General features: G+C 35.2%; 2 protein-coding genes and 1 pseudogene across 2 annotated transcripts in view; all 3 read left to right on the top strand.

The window, feature by feature from the left end:
• The window catches only part of LOC111619717, a 35,121-nt gene extending 25,821 nt beyond the window's left edge, over nt 1-9,300 (top strand). The window contains exon 2 of the mRNA XM_023361499.1: nt 7,232-9,300. Within this exon, the coding sequence (XP_023217267.1) occupies nt 7,238-8,728 (1,491 nt within the window). The 5' untranslated portion in view covers nt 7,232-7,237 and the 3' untranslated portion in view covers nt 8,729-9,300. The remainder of the gene's footprint in view (nt 1-7,231) is intronic.
• On the top strand, nt 868-4,071 carry LOC111619720 (annotated as a pseudogene).
• A 145-nt stretch (nt 9,301-9,445) lies between the features above and the next one.
• On the top strand, nt 9,446-19,631 carry LOC111619718. The gene is made up of 4 exons (XM_023361500.1): nt 9,446-11,311; nt 19,019-19,087; nt 19,155-19,244; nt 19,313-19,631. The coding sequence occupies exons 1-4, from the start codon at nt 10,367-10,369 to the stop codon at nt 19,391-19,393; spliced, it is 1,185 nt and encodes a 394-aa protein (XP_023217268.1). The 5' UTR covers nt 9,446-10,366; the 3' UTR covers nt 19,394-19,631.
• The last annotated feature ends 5,663 nt before the right edge of the window (nt 19,632-25,294 follow it).

Genomic DNA, 25,294 nt, shown 5'->3' with positions numbered 1-25,294 from the left:
AGAAAACATTGTTTAATTTATATTAATATGTATCACTTAAAAAAATTTTAATGAAGATATTTATCTTAATTATGAAAATATAGTAGCATGTTTTTTAATTTTTGGAACCTAACCCTCCTTTTCGTATTAGTTCTTTGTTTCGTATAACACGGATTCGCATAACATGGCAATTTTTTGGAATGTAACTATTGTGTTATACGGGGGTTACCTGTATTTGGAGTCTAGAAATTTATAGGATTACAAAAAATTGTATTGCCATCAGCTTCAGGGAATCAGACAATCTATCAAGGGTGTAGAATGCATGGTTTAAAGTATGAATCACTTTATCTATACTCTCAAGTATATTAATCACAATATTCTTGTTTTATTAATTACATAACATTTAAAAATAAACAAACACTTTTCACTAGTCCAGCACAACGTTTAATATGTTAAAAACGTTTGACATAACATTTATTTTTCATTATAAAATACATTCTCTGCTTAGGATGCGTGCCTAAAAGTTGTTTAGACTGTGAAATGACCATAAAAGAAAACTACTGAACAAAATGTTATCAAGCTTGGTAATAGTTTACAGGAAGTCATGGGATTTTATTTTCCATAAAAAAAATAGTTCAAAAACGCACCACCAGTGGAAAATGGTGCTGTATGCAATATTGTTAAACAAAATAAAGACATGAAGACATCAGTTGAAAATATTTTTAATATTTTTAATCATTTCTAAAATGAAACTGTGAGGTTATGCAAAATTGTAATGGCTTGTAAATGGCTTACAGCAGGAGGAAAGCAAATTAGAATTAAGCAAATGTGCTTTTCATGGCAGTTGATTTTTCAGTATAAAATTGAGCCTCCTTGTCAAAGCTCTCATTGTAACAAGTAGACAATGTCTGTAACTATGCAAAACCATGCTTTTCTTGTTAAGTGTTGTTATGAATGCGATAGCAATGAACGACGTGCTTTGCAAAAGTATTGTATTGTAAGATAAATATGCCAAGGGCCAATGACACTGCAGGATTTGTGGAAAATGATGGCAAAGTTTGAAGCCACGGGTTTGTTATCTGTTGCACTTGGGCAGGGAAGGAAGCCTGTTTCTGTTGAAATCAAGTAAGCTGTTGCATTAGCGGTAGAGGAAGCAACAATGAAAAGCACACACAGGACATGCAGTGTAAGTGCTGTTGCATAACGAATCGACTTACCATTGAGTACAGTGTACAAAATTGTTCATGAAGTGCTGCTGTGCTACCCATACAAAATCAAACTTGTTCAACAACTTGAACTTAACTATCCTGCTTTAAGAGTATCTTTCACTTTGGAATTCTTTGCATGGATGGATGAGGCCCATTTTTACCTAAATATGGATGTCAACACCCACAACTGCAGGATTTGGGCCAAATACATCCATCATGTTCATCCAGTTCCATTGCATTCTCCTAAAGTTACCATTTGATGTGATATGACAGCTAGTGTCATAATTGGACCATTTTTCTTTAAAGAGCAATCTACAGCTTGGCTTTTTGACATGCTGCTTGTTTAGAGTCAATGTAAAGACGTTTCATGATACTTGAACTTCAGCAATGTGGCTTTGTAGACACCACAATTTTTATGCAGGACAAAGCTCCACCTCACATTGGTATGTGTGTAAAGCAGTTACTTAAATTAAGCAACATTTCACAGATGACCAGATTATAAGCCGACACTTTCCCATTTCTTGGCCACCCCAGTCACTAGACCTCAAGCCCTGTGACTTATGGCTATGGCCTCAAAGCCACTCTTTATGGTGATAACATAAACAATTTGCAGAATTGAAAAATGCAATACACTGACATGTCTAACATTCCTCCTGATATACTAAGTGCTACTGTTGAGGACACAGTAATGCAATTTCAGAAAATGATAGACACCATATTCTAAAACATGATACAAAACGTGTTCAAATGATTAAATTAAAAACATTTTCAATCGATGTCTTCATCTTTATTTTGTTTAACAATATTGCATACAGCACCATTCCCCACTAGTGGTGAGTTTTTGAACTATTTTCTTGTGCAGCAAATAAAATCCAATGACTTCCTGTAAACTATTACCAAGTTTTATAACATTTTGTTCAGTAGTTTTATTTTATGGTCATTTCAAAGTGGAACTTTAATTATAAAGATCCTGTGTGTATACACACAAACACAAACAGCATGAAACATGATAAATTAAGATTTAAACTTGAAACTATATGAACCCACATTGAGGAGTTCTCATGATATAAACTCATCAATGAATGATCTTACTGAATGACTTTATATGAAATAATACCCTGATTAAATTATACAAGTAGCAATAAGAATTTAACTAGTCACATTGGATGTTGAAGAGTTCCTTGAATCTGGGAAACATGCATACGTACCTACAGATGTTTGGTATAGTGTTTGTATTGCCAGTCAGGTTCACATATAATAGATGCAATTGTAACCGGTCTTTAGTGTGTTGGTGTCTCAAGTTGATTGATTATAACCAGTTTTCTATAAACAGTGCGACTCACATTAACCAGTTGACCAGTGTGCATATGATTAAAACTTGCAAATGTTTTTTTAGCCCCTTCAGGACTCTTCTTCAATCTTCTTTTTTATTCAAAACAAGCTGGCAGTTAATAATCAAATATAAATCAAATGGTAATAATTTCAGATACCATACACACATGCATTTCACTTTAAATATGATTTTTTATGCTAATGAAACCATGTTTTATATTTTTTTCCTTACACAGATACAATGTAGTGACAATTTTCAAACACTAGGTAAATTTTTCATCTTTTTATTCAGTTGGGATGCTTACTACAGCATGCATTTCAGGCTCCTGCCCCTCCTCAGCCAACTAAACATTAAAATCATACATATGAAGAGGATACATATAAATATGCGAATTATAATCCAACAATATACAAAGGGACTGTATGCCATGTATATATAACATATTCTATAAACATACCTTAAAATTTTTCCATGTGCACAGATACATATATACAGATAGCACAGCATTTTTAGGTTAACACATTCGGATTGTTTTCTTTTGCTAACAGTAACACTTTGTTCCATAGGTTGGACAAAAGACAAACAGACCAACAGGATAAATTTCTAAGAGTTTTTTAACATTCATCTACGAGTAAGAAAAAACAGTTCTCACTTTGTTTCTAGCCATATGTACTATGTTACTCGTGTCATCTTTTGTCATTTTTGGTTTTTTTATTTGTTGTTTTGCTTTTAGTCTGGAGAATAAATTTTCATACTTTGGGACAAGTTTTATGTTAAATATTATTGCTAGTAGAGCTTGCCATGCCATTGAAAGGCACATTTTCTCCGTAAAATTAATGCAGGTAGTTCTGCAGCAAGCCTTAAAAATTTTGATTGCCTCCAATCATTTGAGATATTCTGGGTGCGGGATGGTAAGGATGATAGGTGCTCCAGTGAAGTCCGCCGTAATGTCTGGGTCTGTCACATAAGTGAAGAGGGCAGTTGTACAGTACTTCTATTATGTTGTATGTCAAATTTATGCTTTCGTATCCTGAAAACATATCTGAACAAATCATCTCTTTTACAGAACTAATTTAAATAAAGCAACTTATGTAATATTAAACAAATATTCTTGATTTAGACAGGTATGGTTGATTGTGTATACAAGTTTAGGACTGAAATTTTTAATTCAAATACAATTTAATAATTAAAATAACATTTAACAAACATTAAATTATATTAAACTAAGTATTTAAAATATACTTGGGAATGTGTAAAAGATACCAGATGTATAGTCATTCACTGATACTTTATTGGATCTTACCATACAGCACAGACTTTACTGTTGAACAAACTATGAACACAAACAATGGTGTAAATATTATTTGTTCAACCTCTGCAATTGTACAGGTACCCTTGGCCTATAACACTAGCTGAAATTTGGCAAATCTTACAAACATTCCAGAAGTATAGGAAAATAATGTGTCAGTGTTCTGATAAATTTGATCATCCCACCCTTGGCTAAGTTGATAAGACTACTGAACATGGGTTCACACCAAGCCAACAGGCTGCCCATGCAGAGTTTTCTTTGTGTGACATCTAAGCAGGGATAAGTATCTGCCAAAGACAGATTATCTCCTGAGAGAATTTTCTATAAGTTTCTTATAGAAAATTCTCTCAGGAGATACTCTGTCTTTGGCAGATCATCCAATGTTGACTAATGCTACAATCCTATGGTAAATTGTGTAAAGACTGAAGGTTGACTTATATCTAGAGCAGATTTAAAGTAGATGTTTTGAATGCTACTTTAAATATAGTAATAGTTTGTGAATCAATTTGAGACGTCAGAATACAGTTTGGGCACATTTTACACTGTTCTTTAGTCTTCCCTTGTTCCTGATCTAACAAACCATATGCAACTATAGAAAAACTTATTGCCTGTTAGGAAGATGATTTATTACCATCATTCCCAACACAACTGCTCGCATTCAAATCTTACTAAGAGAAAGACATTGCTGATAGAGCTACACTGAAAGAATTAACAGACCTACTTCTCATGGAAATCATGTGGTTGTGTCTAGGTTGCCAAATTCTGCATTGCTTTTCTATTATTTCTTACAGTATTGTCATTAAAGCTTCAGTTCAACATTCTCTATCTAAGGTTTACAAAAAACTATTTTAGGAATTCAAAGGCAGAAGAGAGATTAAGTAGTTTAGCATTAGTTGCTATCAAAAATTCAGAAGAAAGGAAACTAGCTGGCCTTGAAGCCCAGAAAAAATTTTGTTGGTCAGTGTTCCACACATAGGTCTGTAATGTACCAACATAGTTCACTATTTTTAAAATGAATAAATTACTTATCACTTTATAATTTTCTTTATTAGGCAGTGTATAGGAATGAAAGTACAGAAGGCCCAGTGGGAGGACTGTTTTGGAAATGTTGCACCAGTGCCTGGTCATATGTTGTTATGCCACTGGATGTAGACAAGTGTAGAGAGGATGTTTTAAACACCTGAGGGAATTATATAACATTTGATTTAATGTAATTCATTACTTTTAGATGTTCTATAAGTGCTGTTTGCAATTTGTAGTACTGTAAGACCCGGCTTAATGCTCCCTCGCTTAATGCTGATTTGAGATAAAGCAGTCTGCTTGAAGCCTAAAAAAAACAAAATTTATGCTGATTTAAATTATCGCGGCATTTTATTGATTCATACATATGATTATTTGCAAACACAAACCAATCAGCAAAAGTTGGCAAAAAGGTGTACTTTCTTTAAATCTATCTTTTGTTTGGTGCAATTTTGGAAAAAATATAACATCATGGATGCCATAGGAAATATCGACTTTGCTTGGCATTCATTCATTCATTCTTTTATTGAACATATTATAAAAAATACATGCCCTGATCCCATCATAGACACTATTGGGGCAAAGATAATATTTGTTAGATACATAATAATACACTGTAATATACATGCTGAATCAGTATTAACAAGTGAAGAAAGTTATTTCTATTTTAACAAAAGTTTTTTTTACAGTGAAGTATACATGCTGAGACCCAGTTTACACATTGTTAGAAATATAATTATAAAACAAAGTATACATGAGAATAAGAGAGTACAAAAATATAAAATCATATTATATAAAATATGTCAACCACGCGACATCTTGTTACGCGGTGAAGTTGTTGTATAGATAATAGAGGGAACTGACAAAACTTGTGCCAGGAACAGTAGGCATCAATTCAATAGCTTACTTAAGATCTGAAAAGTTTTTTGAGCAAGTCTTTTAAAGGTGCAGTAGATCTCGTTGGATCTCCAGATATCCACAGGTTGGCATGGCCAGTCAACATCTAGGTTTGAAAGAGAGAGGCAGAGCTCCATTCGTTCTGTCTCTGTAGACACACAATTGTAAAGATAGTGTGAGGCATCATCTCTTATCATGCAGATGGGACAAAGGTCTGAGGTCCTATTAGTAAACCTTGCCAAGTAGCTAGCAAATCTTTCGTGGTTGCTTAGTAGTTGTGTTGTGAAGTGATCAGGTACGTATCATCTGATTTTGAAGAATTGTTTTAAAACTGGAACAAAGCGATAAGTGATGCTTTGGTTGAAGTTATTCCAACATACTTGCCATTCTTCGATAGCCTCTTCCCATAGAATGCGTTTAAGAGTACAGTTGCTTATCTTCTGATAACTTGTAGGGATGGATGTTAGGTTGACCAAACTCAACCAATCAATACAGCAGGACTAGGAGATATAGACGAGCAGGATATTGAGGAGTTACAGCAGGTTTCTGGCAAGAGCCTTACCAACAACGACCTTTGAGAACTGGCAGATCATGGAATTCATGTGGAACTGGAAAATAGATTCTGAAAGCAAAGAACCCAAAATATTTCTCTACAGATTTCGTTAGTAAAAGTTTGGTAACGATAACTGAAATCAAATTGTGGCGAATGATCCAGATTTTGAAAGGAGAGCAAAAGCAAGACGAAGCATTTTGGATGTGATCTCCTGCTACTGATATTTGCTTAAGGAAAGAAAACAGCGATAAATGAAACTTCACGACTTGAAAAGAACAAGAATTTCAGAAAATCAGGACCTTCATCACAAAAAAAGAACTTTACATTTCTGTGTGTATGTTTGTGTTATTTAACACACATTATTATGCAAATAAATATAAAAATAACTTAAAATTAAAGTAAAATTTGTTTATTTTTGTTTGCATGTTTTCCTATCCCTATTTACTCTGTTAAAATGACCTCATTTAACACTGTTTTGCTTAGCGCTTTGTTGTCTAGGAACACATCCCCCGCATTAAGCGGAGTCTAACTGTATTTATGATTGGCTGAGAAAAGTCCGTGTTGTACAGTACAGTAAGATCTAATGAACTACATGAAGTTGACTTTACATGTGATATGTTTTATACATGATCAAGTATATTTTAAAGTTAAATTATAGACTGTGCCCTACTTTACATATTTTTTTTTTTTAAACTAAATTTAATTTTGAAAAGAAGACAAATGAAGTAAATTGTTTACTGCAAAAAACTTGTAGCTCTTGCTTTAAAAAGAAAGTATGATAATGATTATTTTGAATTTTATAATTGGTGTTTCAGATTTTGATGAAATAATGTTCCATTCATTTAACTTAAATTCTATTATTTAAACTAATATCATTTTGAATGTCATAACAAATTAAAAGTTTTCTGATTTTTATTTTCTTCTCTTTATAGGTAGTTATGAGTAGTAAAATTGAATATTTTTCTGAGAACATCAATCATCTACAAGTAGTTATTTGTGACTTATGTCAAAAGTACTTCAATGGTAAAATACCTTATGAACAACATCTCCAAAGCAAAAATCATAAGAAGAAACAACAGGAAAAGATTTTATTAGAAAAGATGGAAATGAAAATTCATCAGCCAGTTTTAACAAAAGATGCTGTTAATGCAGAAACTGGTATGTGTAATTATTCGATGGTCGGTGATACAATTCCCACAAAGGAAATGACTGAAACTTTTCACTTCAAACAACCCGAAAGGTATCTTACTTCGGATGATAAAGTAGAACGTCTCACTAGTTCGTTCCCAGTTTCAACAAAAAAAATGGTGTGCACTGGGCATCCCATACATTCATTGCTTTCTTCTGGTAGTTACTATGATAGGTGTAATATGTGCGTGAAAAATTTCAGTTCAGCTGAAGCTGCCCAACTACACTTTGCCAGCCAAGAACATAAGACAAAAATGGATACACATAGGCAGGTTGAATTAATTTTGAATCGTTACAGAGAAATGAATTTAGCAGAATCTTCAAAATTCTGCAATCAGGTAGATAAATCGAAGCTTACAGAAAATGCTATGGCTTCAGAAAGTTTAACTAAACAATCTTATACCGATCCCAGCTTTCCGGTGAAAGTGTTAAATGCCAACGAACAGAGAATTCATCCCAAATTTAACTTTTATTCTCAAGGTTCAAAAGGAATGCTCGATAAAATGCCCCCAGTAGATCTTCCTATGACAAATAGCATGGAAACATCTCATTATGCATCGAAGTCAAATGAACAGAAAACCTTTCCAGGATGTGATATATGTGGTATAAAGTCATTTGTAACTTTAAATGCATCATTTAATCACAGTCTCACTCTGGAACACTGCCGAAAGTTTGCCATGTATTCCAAAACTTCTGAACCTCATACATTTTCAGAAAGTTACACACCTTCGACACTATGCACGAACAGTCCCATCACATCAAATTGTTTAAATAATGACGATCAATTCAAGTTGCCCACCGTTAAATTTCATGTGATTCCCCCAAGAATTAGTGTTTTTGGTAACTCTGATGGTAGTTCAAAATTCGAAGAAGGTGCATCGTCTTCCCAAGTCAACACTGCTTCTCTCTATCCAATAGGATACGAACGAAAGATGAAATGCAAACAGATCGAAGAGCAAAATACCGGAAATACATTTCACGAAACCATATCACTGCCAGATAGCTTCAATATCGACTATGGAATCGATTTCTTTGTTAATCCAGAATCTTTGTACGATTCTCCCGCGTTGCTTCAATCTACCAGTGATTCTGGAACAAAATGTACACAGCCCGAAACAGATTTGGAGCAAACTATGAAGTATGTAAACAGAAGGCGCTCCAGATTATTAAATAGCAATATCTCTCCTTCTCAGAAAGAAGACGACTTTACAATATTTCCCGAAGAAACTTTTCACTTTTAAGTATTTTATAAACACTCGAAATAGTGTGTAAATATTATGATCCAATTAACATGTTTTTAAATGGAAAAATTATAAATATATATACACACACACACTCATTCAAACATACATATATATATATTTATACAATTATTTTTCGAAATAGCGTAAACGATTATCTCTAAAACATGTTAATTTTATAAAAACACGTCAAAGTACAGAGATATTCAATTAGCCTTATAATCATCTCCAGAGCTATATAAACGTTATTGTTGTGTATGATAAAACTAAACGTTTGCTGTATTGTATATTTAAATATTTTCTGGTGCGATCAGACGCCTTAAGCAATATATTACGGAATAGTACAGCGCACTAAATGCTCATATTTGCATATAATAACTCGCGCGATTCCAGTTTTTTAGTTAGAAAGTAGTAACCATTTCACCCTATAGCGTGCACATGTTTAATTTGTGCACCAATTTGTCGAGAGATAGCTTCGTATTTAATTCATCCAACGGGGATTTTCGTCCTCGAGTCTAGTATATTAATATTACTATTTTTTGTAAATATATATATACATAAATAAATAAATATAAAACAAGTGTACGATTAAGTATACACGTTTTAGTACAAAAAAAAAGTTTACTGCGCTCTGTTGTTAAGTGTGTGAAATACATCGTTTTTTCCCCCTCCCATTATCTAGGCGTATGATTTTAATATATTTGCGAACGTAGCAAAGCTCATAATTTGCACATTGTACATAATTAAAATTAATTACGTACGTAGATAAATTTTTTTTCCTCTCCTTTTCATATAATCGGAGGTAATGTTTTTGTTAAATTTTTTGTTGAAGATTATTCTTGAACTGTATACGATTATTTCGGATTAATTTTTTGCAAATATTTATTATTAGTTACAGTAGTTTAATGGAAATTTTTATGCTGTTATCTTAAGTTTTTTGAATTCTACTCGTATAGTTGTGTACTTAGGTGGAAACGAGCGATGCTATCTTACTCGTTTTTGTACCTATAAAAAAAATACAGTACAGCTGTGTGAATGTCCGAACTGATTAACACCTATGATGATAGGAAAATTGAAATCGAGATGATCCTAAAAATGTAGTAAATTGTGAGATGTGCATTTCGATAAACGTTTTTAACAGTGATTTATTATTATTATTATTATTTTAAAATCTTCGGAATTTTCGTGATTGCAAACTTGGTCCAGTTATTAATCAATCTTTATGTACGGATTAAATGGGAGTTTCGAGTGATCTGGAAAAAAATGAATACAGATCCATCCCGTGTTGTCATTTTAATTGAAATAAATTCACTATTTATTAAAAGAAAAATGTATTTTTTTAATGTCGATTTTAGTTATCATTAAAATTAAAGTTGCTAAATGTTTGTGTATGCTCTTTTAATTCCGGAAGTATTGTTTAATGTTTTCTTGCTTTACGAATAATAATTTTAAAGCAGAACGTGATTAGAAAATGTTGAATGTCGTTCGATTAATTTTAATGCTGTTAAAATTCTAGATTTAGAATTATCGATCTGGTTATGTGCGCCGCACTTTCGAAAATCGATAAGTTGCAGATTATTCCATTATATCGCATATTGCAACGTTGACGTTATGTGAAGAACTTCTACTATATTAAATATGGCTGACGTACAAAGTATACATTTACCTGTGTGTCCAACAATTATATCCCCCGATTTATATTGTATAATCGAAAAGACACGAGTAACGATCAGATATTTCTTGGTATTAGAAGGAAATTCAAGATTTGCGACTTATGTGAAGCGCCTGTTACCTTATTTAATAACTCTAGGCTTGATCGTCATTTTCGGTCAATTATGCTTTGGAATCATTCAAAACTTTCAAGAAAATCATAGAATTTATGACATCATCGAATCGCAGCAGTATCAAATAATAATAATTCACATGCAGTTCGCGATTTTCGCATTTTGCACCTTCTACATATATAATCGACATGAGTGTTTACCAGAATTGGAGCTGGTATTGGATGGTTTCATGCAGCAAACACCGTTATCAACCTCGGAATGTAATATTGCGTACGTTAGAAAGATCGAATATTCTACCTATAAGATCATATGTCCCGTTATTGTTGTAATAGTAAATATCATTACAGGAACCGCTACGGGAAGAATATTTCATTATCTCGAATATAATGCTAAAATAATGATGATTATTTTGGAACTAAGTTGTATAACGTGGATAAATTTAATAACCCAGCATGGAGTTTATTATTACGTGATAATTTCTTTAGTCATCAGACTGAAAATGAATGCTGTATGCAATCAACTGCAGAAATTTTTCAACCGTCTAGAAGAGGTGAATCACTTCAAATTCATCCAAGAACAACATTTAAAGTTAACACAGATGATACAAGCAGCCGACGAGTTCTTCAGCGTGTATATTTTCTTGGTTTATTGTACTTTTATTCCAATGATACTAATGGGGTTGTGCAACATAATTGACGGTAATTCTGACGAATTGATATGGTTTCAAGTTATGTATTTAATGATTGCAACTGTTATTGTAACAGCAATTACACTCGTAGCGGGATTTCTATCGTCCTCAGTAAGTTTCTTATTCTAATTTTTAAAATATTTTTGCAATATCGTTAGAATTTATTAAAATAGCCTAAGTTGCTGAATATAGTTCATTAAAATATTTCACAGCATAAAGTTTATTGAAAAATTTACTTGCGTTTGACATTAAATTCTCTTGATTTCAACGTAAAATGTTGAAAGCAAGATGTTTCTTGCTTAATTTCTTGCTCGTACTTGAATATCGTTTTCACTACTATAATCTGCATGCTATTTTTATTTACGAGGGATGATCAAAAAGTAAGGTTACAAACAGGGCCGGTTACCCACTTTGTAAGTAAGGTTATCCACTTTGGAGCCCTAGACATTTTCTTCGTTTTCTCCCTCTCCCACAAGAAATAGAGCGCACAAAAAATATAAAACAATAAATAAAACAACTAAATAATGTGAAAAACTAAAACAAATCTTAAATTCTCATTAATAAAAAATATTTAATACACAACAATAAATTAGAAAAGTTTGAACAGTTTTGTTTATAAATTTAAAAAATTGAAATTTATTTTATTAAATATCTAACAAAAGTTGTTATACAATAACAATATTACCTTAAAATATTGATTGCTTAATTTTTGGTTAATATTTAAATAATATAATATTTTACCCATGGAAGGTAAATTGTATAATGAAAAAGATAATTTAAATAAAAGCCAAGATAGTTTTAAAAAGTAAGTACAGTATATAAATATGAATAAACTTTATTTAAAAATTCTGTTTTCTAGTTTTTAATTCAGCAAAATTATCAATTATTTCATCATAATTAATATTATACAAAGCATTTTATTCGATGTATAAAAAGCCAAAGAATTTAATTTTGATTCACTTAGTGAGTTTTGTAAATAATTTTTTATACGTTTTAATACTGAGAATGACCTTTCAACAGATGCATTTGATATAGGCAAAGTTAAATATATTCGCAATAATATTTCTATATTTGGAAATGTTGATACTAGTTTTGTGCTCTTTATAAATTGCAGCATATCAGATGGCAACGTTAATTTTTGGCTTTTGCAAATTAATTTAAATTGCAACAATTCCTCGTCCAATTCTTCAGTATCAATATCTCCACAACCATTATTTTTTAGCAATACAGTATTAATTGATACGTCCTTATCGCCGCCGTCAGCTACGTTTGTATGACGAATTTTAAAAATTTCATCAATATCTTTCAAAATAGACAGCCCTTCTAAAAATCGTATAGACAAATGAGACATTTGTCTATACCAACGGTGGGCAACCCCCGGCCCGCGGGCCAGCTACGGCCCGCGAAAAGTTTCTATCCGGCCCGCGAGATGTTTAGAAGAAATTATAAATAAATATTTTTCGATGTAATTCGTCTAGTTTAAATTGAATATTATTTTCTGAAGTGTTGCGGCAGCAATGACAGGAAAAAATAAGGGAGTCATTTCCTTATTCAAACAAAAAATGGGAGAACAGAATTTTTCTAAATTATTTATATCTCATCGCATCATCCATCAAGAAAATCTATGTGCAAAAGCTATGCAATTAGAAAATGTAATGTCTGTCGTATCCAACTACATAGTGCTGTTTTTATTGTGTTTAAAGTCACTTAGATTTTACAAATAGGTGAGCCGTTCACAGCCCGGCACACGCATTTGTAAAATCTAAGTGACTCATACAACATGGAATTCATATAAAACGGAATAATCAACAGTGTTATAGGGGGGTCGACTGTAGTAATTAATTTCTTTTTATTTATTTATTTCATATTTTCAGACTAAAAATTTACAGGTCACAAGGTGTCAATTAACTACTATGGCCCGCGGAAAAAACGTAAAATTTATTCTGGCCCATGTTATAAAAAAGGTTGCCCACCCTTGGTCTATACAATGATCCTGTCCTGGTTTTTTTAACTCTCCGCCCTGTGGGCACTGAGAAGGTCTCTTTTTGCAAGCCCATTACGGGTTCGGCCAGGCCCACAATGGGGCTGCCGGGTGGTGAGGGATGGGGCCCGACATATCCGAACGGACCAACCCCCGAAAAATTCCTGGGGATTTTTCGACTAGTTCGGTTTCGAGCCCGGGTCCCCCAGAGCGGTAGGCTGCCACCTTGACCGCACGTCATCCGGCCGCTTCTGGCCCTCCTGGTAAAAATCCTGTCCTTGCGTGTTCAGCCAAGTTGTAGTGAAGTGTTTCACTTCCTCGTCTGAAGCGAATCGTCGTCCTGCTAGGTTCTCCTTCAAGTGAAGAAACAGTGAAAGTCGCTTGGAGCGAGGTCCGGGCTGTTGGGAGGATGGTCGATGATGTCCCAGCGAAACTGCTTCAACAGCGTGGTGGTCTTCTGGGCTGTATGAGGTTGCGCGTTGTCATGAAGGAAGATGACGCCTTCGGTGAGAAGTCCTTTCCTCCTGAGGTCTCGCAGTGTAGGTCAGCGGTCACTGTGTGTCTTCTTTCCAAAAACTCCACGAGTATGACACCCGCGCTGTTTAAGAACACTGTGATCATCACCTTCCCGGCAGATGGCGTCACCTTAAACTTCTTTGTCTTTGGAGAGGAGGTGTGTTTCCACTTCATTGACAATCGCTTGCTGCTGGGGGTGTAGTGGCGGATCTGTGTTTTGTCACCCGTGACAATGCAGTGAAGAAAACTGTTTCCTTCTGTGGATAACCGTAGCAAAAGTTGAAGACTTACCCCATCCACGTCTCCTTGTGTTGGTTGGACAGATTTCATGGAACTCATCTGGCAGAAACTTTCTGGTACTGCAGAATATCGTGAACAATGTGACGAATGCTTCCGAACGACATTCCCAATTCTACCGTCATATTGCCGTAACGTGATCCTCCTATTGTCCTGAATCAGCTCCTCCACACGAGCTGTGTTGACATCTGTTGATGCCGTGCTGAGTCACTGCGATCCTCGTTGGTGACCTTTTCTCTACCGGCCGCAAACTTCCCACACCATTCTGCGACATGCTGACGAGAAATTAGTCTCTCCGTAAACCTCTACCAGCTGCCGGTGAATTTCAGCCGGGGTTACATGTTTCGTCTACAGAAATCGAATAACTGAGCGCATTTCTTCGCGAGACCAGTTTTCCGAATGAGTAGCCATTTGTGTTTACCTACAACTAACGCTGTAGGTGGCGGGCTGCTGAAACTTGTGTATTGGAATTACTGAACACTTCTCATTTCTCTATAACAAACGAAACTCCAGGAATATCGGCCTTGTAACTTTAGTTTTTGATCAACCCTCGTACATAAGAAATGATTTCAGAAAAGAATATAAAAATGCTTGCCGGAATAAGCACATTTTAAAATAAACGCGTATCCAATTCATACGGATCCGATAACAACATTTAAAGAAATGAACTAATGTTACTTAGAATAAAATTTGTAACGGGATAAGAAGATACAGGGTTATTCTTCGGTGCTAGACTCCGGAAGATACGAATGTCTCAGCAAAGTCTAGATATACAACTATGAAATATGAGGCAAAAACAACCTTGTGCATTAGAAAGGAGGAAAAGAAAGTCCTGGCGACCTTTGAGGTTTCTAAGACACTGAACACTGCAAACCAAAGAGTTTGTGAATCAAATTGATTGCTACGAGCTACAGCTTACCGCTCTGGGAAACACGGGTACGGATCCAGACGAGTCGTAAACTCCCCAGGAATTTTTCCGGGAGTGGTCCGTCCAGATATGTCGGGTCCCGTCCCTCACACATTGTGGACCAGACCGAACCCATAATGGACTTACTAAACGAGGCCTCTTAGTGCCCACAGAGCGAAAAGAGTTTTAAAAAAAGCTCCGAAACGTTACTTGTCAAAAGGATTGAGTCAATGCTACACCGCGCGAAAGCATGAATGAAATCTATATTATTTCGAAGTAATTTTTGTCTTTTCCTATGGAAAAGGTGAAAATACATCTTAAAAGAAAGTGTATACAACAAGCCATATACTAAATATAGAAACTGAAAACAAACAATTGTTTTGTTAAGTTGCAGCAACGTAACACTTGGGCGATCTACCTAGGGGGATGCCTTCCTGGAGGTCTTTTAAGGGTAACCGGCCCCTATTCGGGCGTTACTGATGTGGAGAAAACCCAGAAAACTCCACGTGGTCATCCCGTCCTGATCAGGCGTGAACCCACAACCGAACTCCCAGTGTTCAGGGAATGGAACCACTTGACCACTGGTGGGCCAAAATAAACAATTCGACATGATGTTGCTGCGATCAGTGTGGCCGTCTTGCAAACTTGTGGCTACGTTTGCAAACATGCAGCGTCGCGACTCGAGAATAATGGCAAACATTTTTATCATTTCTTATAATATGGACATTTCTCGGGAAAACGTTGTGTACTGAATAGTGACGCGTTATCCTATGGGCAAAAAAAGGCAATTGCCTGGGGATCCTAACCAATCTTTTTTTTAATACTCTTTCCGCCCTGTGGGCACTAAGAGGGTCTCTTATAGCAGGCCCATCATGGGTTCGGCCAGGCCCACAATGGGTGATGGTGAGGGGCGGGGCCCGACATACCCGAACGGATCAACCCCCCCCCCCCTCCGAAAAATTCCTGGGGATTCCTTGACCCGTCTGGATTCGATCCCGATTTCTCCAGAGCGGTAGGCTGCCACCTTGACCGCTCGGCCATCCGGCCGCATATTTAGGATTTAATTATTTCAGTCGAAGCGGTAGGCTGCCACCTTGACCGCTCGGCCATCCGGCCCTAACCAATCTTTTATACACTCATAACTGTAGTAGAAATATCGAAATTAAAATTTCGGCCATATCTGGGGACCCTAATTGATGGTTGGCGCAAGCGCAAGGAATACTGGTACAGCACAAAGATCGCGTTAAAAAGCGAACGCGGATACCGATTCCCCAAAAATTCTCCCCAACAAAATTTGTTTGAAGTTAACACTGTACATGGGGCCCTCTAATTCAAATTTTCCTGGGGCCCATCAGTGTCTGATTATGCCCGAGACAAAATTCAGATTTGAGCACCATTTAAGTAAATCGCTTCTAAAGAATTCTTAAATGATGTCACTTAAAATTTTTATTAATAATAGAGAATACAAACACTTAATAATAATTGAATAATAAGAGTTTCAGGTATAACGAAAATTTTTTATTTATTATTTTTTCTGTACTGAAGCCAAGCTCATCCGAATTACTCTCTCTAGATATTTGTCTTATTTGTCTATTGGTTAAGTGTATCCAAAATTATGTAACAAATTGTTTTTGATATAAATTTCGAACTGGATCAGTGAAATTTATTACTCTCCGCAAATACGGTCTATTACTTGAAGTTTTAAAATAAAATTTCAAGTAATCGACCGCATTTGCGTTGAGTCGTACGGTAAAATAACTTCATTTCTAGTCATACATATAATCCATACATTCGATGAAGCACCGGTAAGGAATAAATAAATGACATTCAATGCAGCACTCTTCGGAAAGCTTGTCTTCTAAAATTAAATAAGAATTTTAGTGCAGTCGCATTTATTTATATATGATCATGTAAAATTTGACTGATGGAAATGCATGAAGACTTTGAGACAAATGTCGATTTTGCCCATTCACGGCATCCCGCTACCCCTCATAGAATCAACTTCAGCATTCCAGAACGAGAAGACGTTCACATCTATACGGACGGATCAAAGACTGGTACGAATGTGGGATGCAGTTATGTGGCCTTCTACAATGGTGTGGAATATACACAGGGGCAATTCAGACTTGGAGAACACTGCACCGTTTTCCAGGCTGAGTTGTTCGCCATCTACAAGGCTGTGGCCTGGACTGACCAACATCACACTGACAAGACCATCAATATTACCACCGACAGTGCCTCTGCAATGGCACTCTTACAGACCCAGAGCCTCCACCCCATTGCCCATGACATCCTGGACATCATAATCTGTTCAAATAATAAATACTTTCTCAACTGGACGAGGGCCCATCAGGGCCAACACGGCAATGAGAGGGCGGATGCCCTCGCTAAAGAGGCATCCACCAACTTAGACCTTCCCATCTCTTACCATAAACTGAACAAGACAACCGTAAAGCGACTTCTGTGGCAGGAACTCATTGCCTCTTGGCAGCAAGACTGGGATGAAAACAACTCAGTCACTCACAACTTCATTCTTGACATAAAAGAATTCATCGGACTGAAATGGTACTCCCCCAGTCATCAGTTAACCCAGATGCTCACCAACCATGGTAGGTTCTTCGCCTACCTGGCGAGGTTTAAAGGTACGACCAACACATTGTGCTCGATATGTAACGCCACGGACGGAAGTACTCATTACATCCTACACTGTCTGATGTTGGAACCTGAGAGACTACAACTGAGGATCCTCACTGAAGCCCATAACATCAACTGGCCTCCTCCAAATCTGGGATGCCTTCTCAAACATGAAGATACCTACCGTGCACTCATCCAGCTCACTGATATGTATTTTAAAAGGACATCCGTGCCAGCATTCAATTGACCGTCTGCTGTGTCAGCATCTGCCAATTACAATCTGTTAATCGGTAAGCTGTATCACGTATTATGTACCCGGCAACTGTCGTATCTCTTCACAGCAAATCTGTACTTGTATAACGTGCATCGTTTTAAATACTAATGCATCTGTAATTGATCTATTCACTCTAGCATATGACACCTTGATGTATTGTAGCGTTGGTACTTTGGTTTTAAGCACTTCATTTCTTCACATTGTATCACATATTTTATTATTTGTGCATTAGTAATCCTGCAATCATTTATTTGTATATTTTATAACACACATACTAACTCATATACCTACCTATTCCAGCTATGCTGGCATCTGTTCAATGCACTTTGTATATTACTATTATTCATATTGTGTATCCTGTGTTCTGCATTTTGTATTTCTACACAGCAACTCTGTATTGTATAACATAGCCTGTATTCAAATGTTTAAGTATCTGTAATTTGTTCACTGAATATTGTAAAAATTAAGTATTTGAAACTGTTGTTATCTTGCGCGCACAACACCTTGCTGTGCTGTGCTTTATGTTGTTATATTCCAGTAATTTGTTTCCTTTGTTTTTTTTTCTTAACCTTGTATTATAATTGAAATCTAACAGATGTAATCACCTAACTCTAAATTTCGTAGCTTTACATGATGTATTATTGCATTTGTAATTGTAACCATATCTGACTGTAATCTGTATGTCACACTGAATGCTAATCCATTGTCGCGATCTTACCCGGTTGTGTACCTACGGTACCGGGAATGTACCTTTTGGTATTTTACAATAAAAATAACTAAAAAAATAACTGATGGAAATGCAGACAGAAAGTTTTTTAATACAGTGATACCTCGGTTTTCATCGGTTGCGTCGGATTTCTTAGGCGTGCCCATGTGATCACGCTGCTAATTTTGCGAAACCACTCGTTTTCCTGCTCAGTGTGGCGTTGTTTCTCGTTGTGTGAGCATTGCCCCGCGTGTCTAGCCAGATAATGGACGTATTCAAAATCTCAGCGTGCAGCCAGCACCTCTGTTCAAAATCTCAGATTGCTTCCGGTTGTTGCCAGTGTGCTTCCAGTAAAGTGCAAGCATCTTTTTCGGTACTCGATCCACCAGCAAATAAGATGGCCTACCATGAGGCTCGTAAGAGCTCTATTTTGCGTTGACAATTTTGATTTAATTTGCGATCTTATATAAATAAGACATGATGTATTCTTGATTTACTTTCAGGCTCATCAAGCTGAAAAAATTCTATTTAAAAACATAAGCGCACCTATTCCAATGAGAGAGGCATTTCAGGCAAGTATTCATTTCATATTGATGTAGTAATACTCTATTGTAATAATAACGTTATTGGTATTTACAGATAAACGTCTTTCAATCTAGAATGAATGCTGAAAAAATTGGTTACACTTGTTTAGATCTATTCGTTGTTTCTAACGATGTTATCTTAAAAGTAATATTACTTCTTTATTTTCCTTTCAATTTTTACTTTATAACTATACATATAGTTATTTTTTCCAGATAATTAGTGGATTAATATCTTATCTGTTGATGTACCTACAAATGAAACACAAAAATAAAATAAAAAGTAGTAATAATTAGCACGTTGCTCTATGATGTAGAAAAATTTTCGCTAACGCACGATTAATAAAACTCAATTGTCCTTACAATAGCCATTAACAGTTGCGTAATGAGATTTTCTTGTAATTAATTCTTTCCTATGTACTGTACGCACTAACGACTAAAGAGGACCTTTTTCTATAGGCTACTCAACGTAGGTTCGATCGAATCCCAATGCCAGCATCCAAGGTCTCTTACGTTATATAGCATGTATATCGATTTAAATCACAATAAAAGTATTAACTTAAAAATATTGAATATTCACGAATTGTAATATTTCTAATATAATAAATCAACTTTTAGAACGCTGTAATTAGTTAATTATGAGCGCACGTTGCTTATTGTGCATAATTATATAAAGGCTGGATGGCCGAGCAGTCAAGATGGCAGCCTACCGCTCTGGGGGACCCGGGATTGAGTCCCGACGCACAGTGGATCGTAAGACGATTCTAGCAGGACTTAAGTATGTAGGCTAGCGTAATTCATTTTTATAATAAAAATTTTTTACTTACGTATCAACTAAAAATTTACATATCGGAGTCACATTCGGAGTTTGACTCGGAGCTTGGAGTCATCTTGTACTACGGTCACACTTGGTGCTTTTTGTAATTTTAAAAAGTTAGCGGTTAATGAAGTTTTTTTCATATCAAGTAATATAAGGTTTGTAATGAGAGAATCCGAAGAAAATATTTATATTAATGTTTATTCTAGAATTTTTTCGGAAATAACTCTCACGAAATTTTTAAAATTCTTTGTGTATAGCCTCTAGCACTTCTTCGGACAATTGTCCTATTGGAATGAGAAACGAAGATATAATTTGTGATCCGTATTAAAACTTTGTGAAGAGTGACTGGCATTGGATACCAATGATAAAGCGTCACATATAACTCCGCTGTTTCCTTCCTGTAGATTTCGAATTTGCTTATATCGATTTCGTAGCCGGATGCAAGTTCTTGTAATATAACCGAAAATGGTTCTATTAGGTTCTTGTTAACACCGGTTGTCTCTGCAGTAAGAGTGACGTTCGAAAAAAAATGTTCTTGACGAGTTACCGTCCTTGGTGTTTCCACCACCTTGCTTGGGAGTGTCCAAAAGTAGACCAAAATCTATCAATAATATTTTTGTTTCTTGTCGATACTTACTCTTTCTCTTCGGTCTTGCGCACTTGCCATTTTTTAATCCATTCGATAGGCTATGTGAAGAATGGATTTCACGAATCTTATGTGACAACGAAGAGTCGATAGACCAAATGAAAAAGTCTCTTCATTACATTGTCTCATTTTAATGTTAGATAGATCATTCATTTGGTTGGATGTGGTGCTACATCGTTGGTGCACAAGAATAGTGATACAACTCAAAAAAATAGTTCTTCCAGAACGGCCATTTAAAAGTTTATTTCTGCAAGGCTTTGTGATGATCTTGGATTTTTAAAATTTTCAATGTTTTTTGGAAATAAAGATTTGAAAATATTAAAATCCAAGATCATGACAAAGCCTTGCAGAAATAAAAGAAACTTTTAAATGGCTGTTCTGGAAGAACTATTTTTTTCAGTTGTGTCACTATTCTTGTGCACCAACGACATATGTAACCTTTTTGAGTCAATTTATTTGATGTTAAAGCATTACAGACCTTAGTATCGACCATGGTTTGTAATTTACCTTTACAGTAAAATTCTTATATATAATTTCGATACTTTGTATCTCACAAATTTGGTTTTTGATGTGAATAAATTCATACAGACTTTCCTTGTCGGTTTCTTTTACGAAGCGAAAACGAATTGGTCTGCAATATCTAGTAGAACTTGGTCTAGAATTTTGCCATAAAATTATCTTCTCATTTTTGTCGTAAGCAAAAGTTTGTATGTGTACCAAAGACATTGTAATTATATTAGCGACCTGGAAATTTTCTTCCGAAGCTCTTTGTTTGTATCCACTTTGTCCTCGTAAACGTTGGTAATATTCTTCACATTACATTTATCTTCTACATTAAAACTATTTAGGACATCTGTATTTAGTAAATCTGTTAGAGTGAAAAAAAGACGTTCTGTAGTTAGGTGACTTAGGTCCATAACGCCTGAAGTTTTATATCAATTTTATCTTCTGTAATAGTAGTAGCAGCATCTGATAAATAACAGGCTTTCTTTGCTTTCTTAATGCTGTGGTAAGATGGGTAAATATTAATACTTTTTTCTATAGAACTTTGCCGTAACATTATATCAGTGTTTTTCAACCTTTTTCATTGAGTGGCACCCCTGATTGAAAAATAAAAAATCGTGACACCTTTGACCAGCGGCGGATCTAGAATCTGAATAAGGGGGGACTAATAGACCAGATGAATTTTTTGCGAAAACGAATATTACGCAAAGACTGGGGTGGGGTCCGGGAGAGAGTCCGTTCCTCGGGAAGAAAAATTTTAAAAATTGACAGTTTGAAGTAGCATTTTAATGCAAAACAAGCGTTTCTACATGTTCAAAATCAAAATTTAAGTCCACCGAATTTTGTCGAAATACTTACATGTAAAATAATAGTCTCGCTATTGTTTTTAAATCAAGTTTTATTATCAAATATGTCATCATTTTATATTAGCATTTTATTGATAAACAATTTTTGTTAAGATTTTTATACTATTTTGATGCATATATAAAATAAATATTTCATTACTTTTTCTTATCTTTTTCATATCAATTTAAAAAATTTAAATTAAAAAAATGATTAAAAAATTGTTTATTTGTCATCATTGCTTTTGAATACTATGAAAATACTGTAATATGCACCTACTTTGTGATTGAAACCACACGCTTTTTAAAGTTTAATATATACAAGACACGAGTGAGGCGTTCTTCTCTGCTGGTTGGCCTGGTACTCGGACTGAAAATGTGAAGGCCAAGCAATGTGGTTTGGGCGAACTCGTGATAAATCGTGCGTACACGTAGCGTAGAACATTACATTAACATGCAATCAGTCATCGTTTCTTTGCTTACTAGATACCTCGTAGCAAAATAGAACTGACAATGAGTTATCTTGAACTACATTTAAGTAAATTTCCAAGAAAATGCCTAAGGCCCTAAACTTTGCGACACCCCGGTTGAAAAACACTGCATTATATACTGCGATTTAGTTAACTTCATGGAGGTAATTATAGCCAGAGCTTCCTCGGGAGAATATATATTGTGTTGATGGTCAATTATATCAAGGGTGGGCAACCTTTTTTATAACATGGGCCAGAATAAATTTTACGTTTTTTCCGCGGGCCATAGTAGTTAATTGACACCTTGTGACCTGTAAATTTTTAGTCTGCAAATATGAAATAAATAAATAAATGTCGATCCCACTATAACACTGTTGATTATTCCGTTTTATATGAATTCCATGTTGTATGAGTCACTTAGATTTTACAAATGCGTGTGCCGGGCTGTGAACGGCTCACCTATTTGTAAAATCTAAGTGACTTTAAACACAATAAAAACAGCACTATGTAGTTGGATACGACAGACATTACATTTTCTAATTGCATAGCTTTTGCACGTAGATTTTCTTGATGGATGATGCGATGAGATATAAATAATTTAGAAACATTCTGTTCTCCCATTTTTTGTTTGAATAAGGAAATTACTCCCTTATTTTTTCCTGTCATTGCTGCCGCAACACTTCAGAAAATAATATTCAATTTAAACTAGAAGAATTACATCGAAAAATATTTATTTATAATTTCTTCTAAACATCTCGTGGGCCGGATAGAAACTCTTCGCGGGCCGGGGGTTGCCCACCGTTGAATTATATGATTTTTTTTCAATCTCGTCGCTCGTTTTAGAGATTTCGTAATACTTTTTACTAGCTGCGTCTCTTTTTCCAGATAATCTTAATTTTATCTCAGCAGCATGAGTAATATCATTCAAGTTTCGATTATCAATATTCCTTAAACTTTTCTCATTTTTGCTCTCGGTCCAGTATTCGAAAAATCGTTTTTGGGACGTCCCATTATTTGTTTTTGTGGTGTTTCACAGCTTGCAGTGCCTTGCACTAGTTTGTGGCAAATCGACATTTTCGATAATTATCTGATCATTAAGCCATAAATGATTTTTTGTTGAAAATGTTTGATATTTCGATTACATTTCTTCCATCTTTGACTTAGACCACTGGAAAAACAAAATATGATTTGACGTAACTCATTTTCCATAACTTGACTGCGATTTGTTAAATTAAACTTTTCTTTAATGTAGTCTACGATAATATTTTGTACTTCGAATGACTCTCTTATCGTTTTATCTCTTTCTCTTAGTTTTTCAAAAAGTTCCCCCCCCCCCTGCTGACTACAAGCCAACGCCCCGAGAAACAAAAAATGGTTATACATCAAAATCCGCACATTTCCGCAAATAAATATGTGTTAGACATAATTATAAAACCTCCAAAAATCCGGAAAAAATTAAATTAAAACGTAGAAAGGCATAGGAAAAAAGATGCAGAAATTTTAAAGTTCTACTTATTTAAAATAAAGTGTAAAAATCCCTTGGTTTGCGATTGTTTTAAATAAAATCTCACCATTGGCTATTATTAATAAAATATACGTATTAAACTACATGCCTTGGCGATTACTATTCATCTTAATATCTGATAAAAATACTCAAAACAGACAGCGAAACAACTATTCGAAACAAGTTCGCACACGTCACTAACGTTGTGATTCCAACGAGATATAAAACTGATGCTTTTCTTTTGTTGCTAGCAACGCCACGGCGCGTATTTTAAAAATTATCGATAACAATTGACTCCCTGCAATGTTGTTTCTTAATTCATAAATATGTAAGAGTCATTTTCAATTATGCACTTTTTTTTTTTACTTTTGTCCTCCTAGTTCTTTACTATGACCCACTGTGCGACGAGTCAAAAAAATTCCCAGGAATTTTTCGGGAGAGATTGAGGGAGTAGCCCGTCTGGATATGTCGGACCCTGTCCCTCATCACCCGACCACCCCATCGTGAGCTATGTCGAACTCATAATGGGCTCGCTAAAAAAAAGGCCCGTTTAGTGCCCACAGGGAGAAGAGAGAAAAAAATCATTATATAAATAAACAGAAACAAAACACGTTTTTTTGCCGAGAAATACGTATAATTGTAAAAAAAAAAAAGTTTTCAGCCCAGTTAACAGGCCATCTTCAGGTCGAAAACGAAAATGGAACGTAAATGTTCCATGAATAGAACATAAAAATTTTAAATCAAAAATTTTTTTACAAGAGAAAAATAACGGAAGAATATATAAAAGTAAAATAAAACAAAAAAATAACATAAATCTTCCAATGTACTAATTCTGATCCAAGTTTCTAGTAAATTTCTTAACCATGAACTTCCACGCTGAAGGCAGGTTCCCGGTATCCCTCGCATTTAAACAGCCTTCTCCTAGCCTACTTCTATATATTTCAATCTTCTCCGCCGTCATTGCTAAAGTTGGGGAAGACAGAGGTTTCATGATTGTTGCCTCGTCCCATTTCACTTCAGAGCCTTGGGCCTGCGCCATTTGGGACAAAATCGTTGAATTAGACGCTTTTCTTATGGCATATCTGTTTTTTGAGCCTTACTCCCAAGTTTCTGGTGGTGACGCCGATATAATCATTTTTAACATCCAGTTCTCATAACCCTGCTTTCTCCTCCGCTTTGATACTATCCTTATCATTTCTCAAGATCTTATACAAATTAGGAGCTCTTCCTTAAAACCATTCTTAATTCCTTTCGACTAGCCATTTCTTTCATAACATAGTCACCGCCAGAAACTTGGGAGTACGGCTCAAAGAACATAGATATGCCATAAGAAAAGCGTCTAATTCAACAATTTTGTCCCAAATGGCGCAGGCCCAAGGCTCTGAAGTGAAATGGGACAAGGCAACAATCAT

This window comes from Centruroides sculpturatus, unplaced genomic scaffold (assembly GCF_000671375.1).
Source record: "Centruroides sculpturatus isolate CEXI.00-Female unplaced genomic scaffold, Cexi_2.0 scaffold141, whole genome shotgun sequence".
Taxonomy (NCBI): Eukaryota; Metazoa; Arthropoda; class Arachnida; order Scorpiones; family Buthidae; genus Centruroides; species Centruroides sculpturatus.
This window is presented reverse-complemented; position numbering and strand designations above follow the sequence as displayed.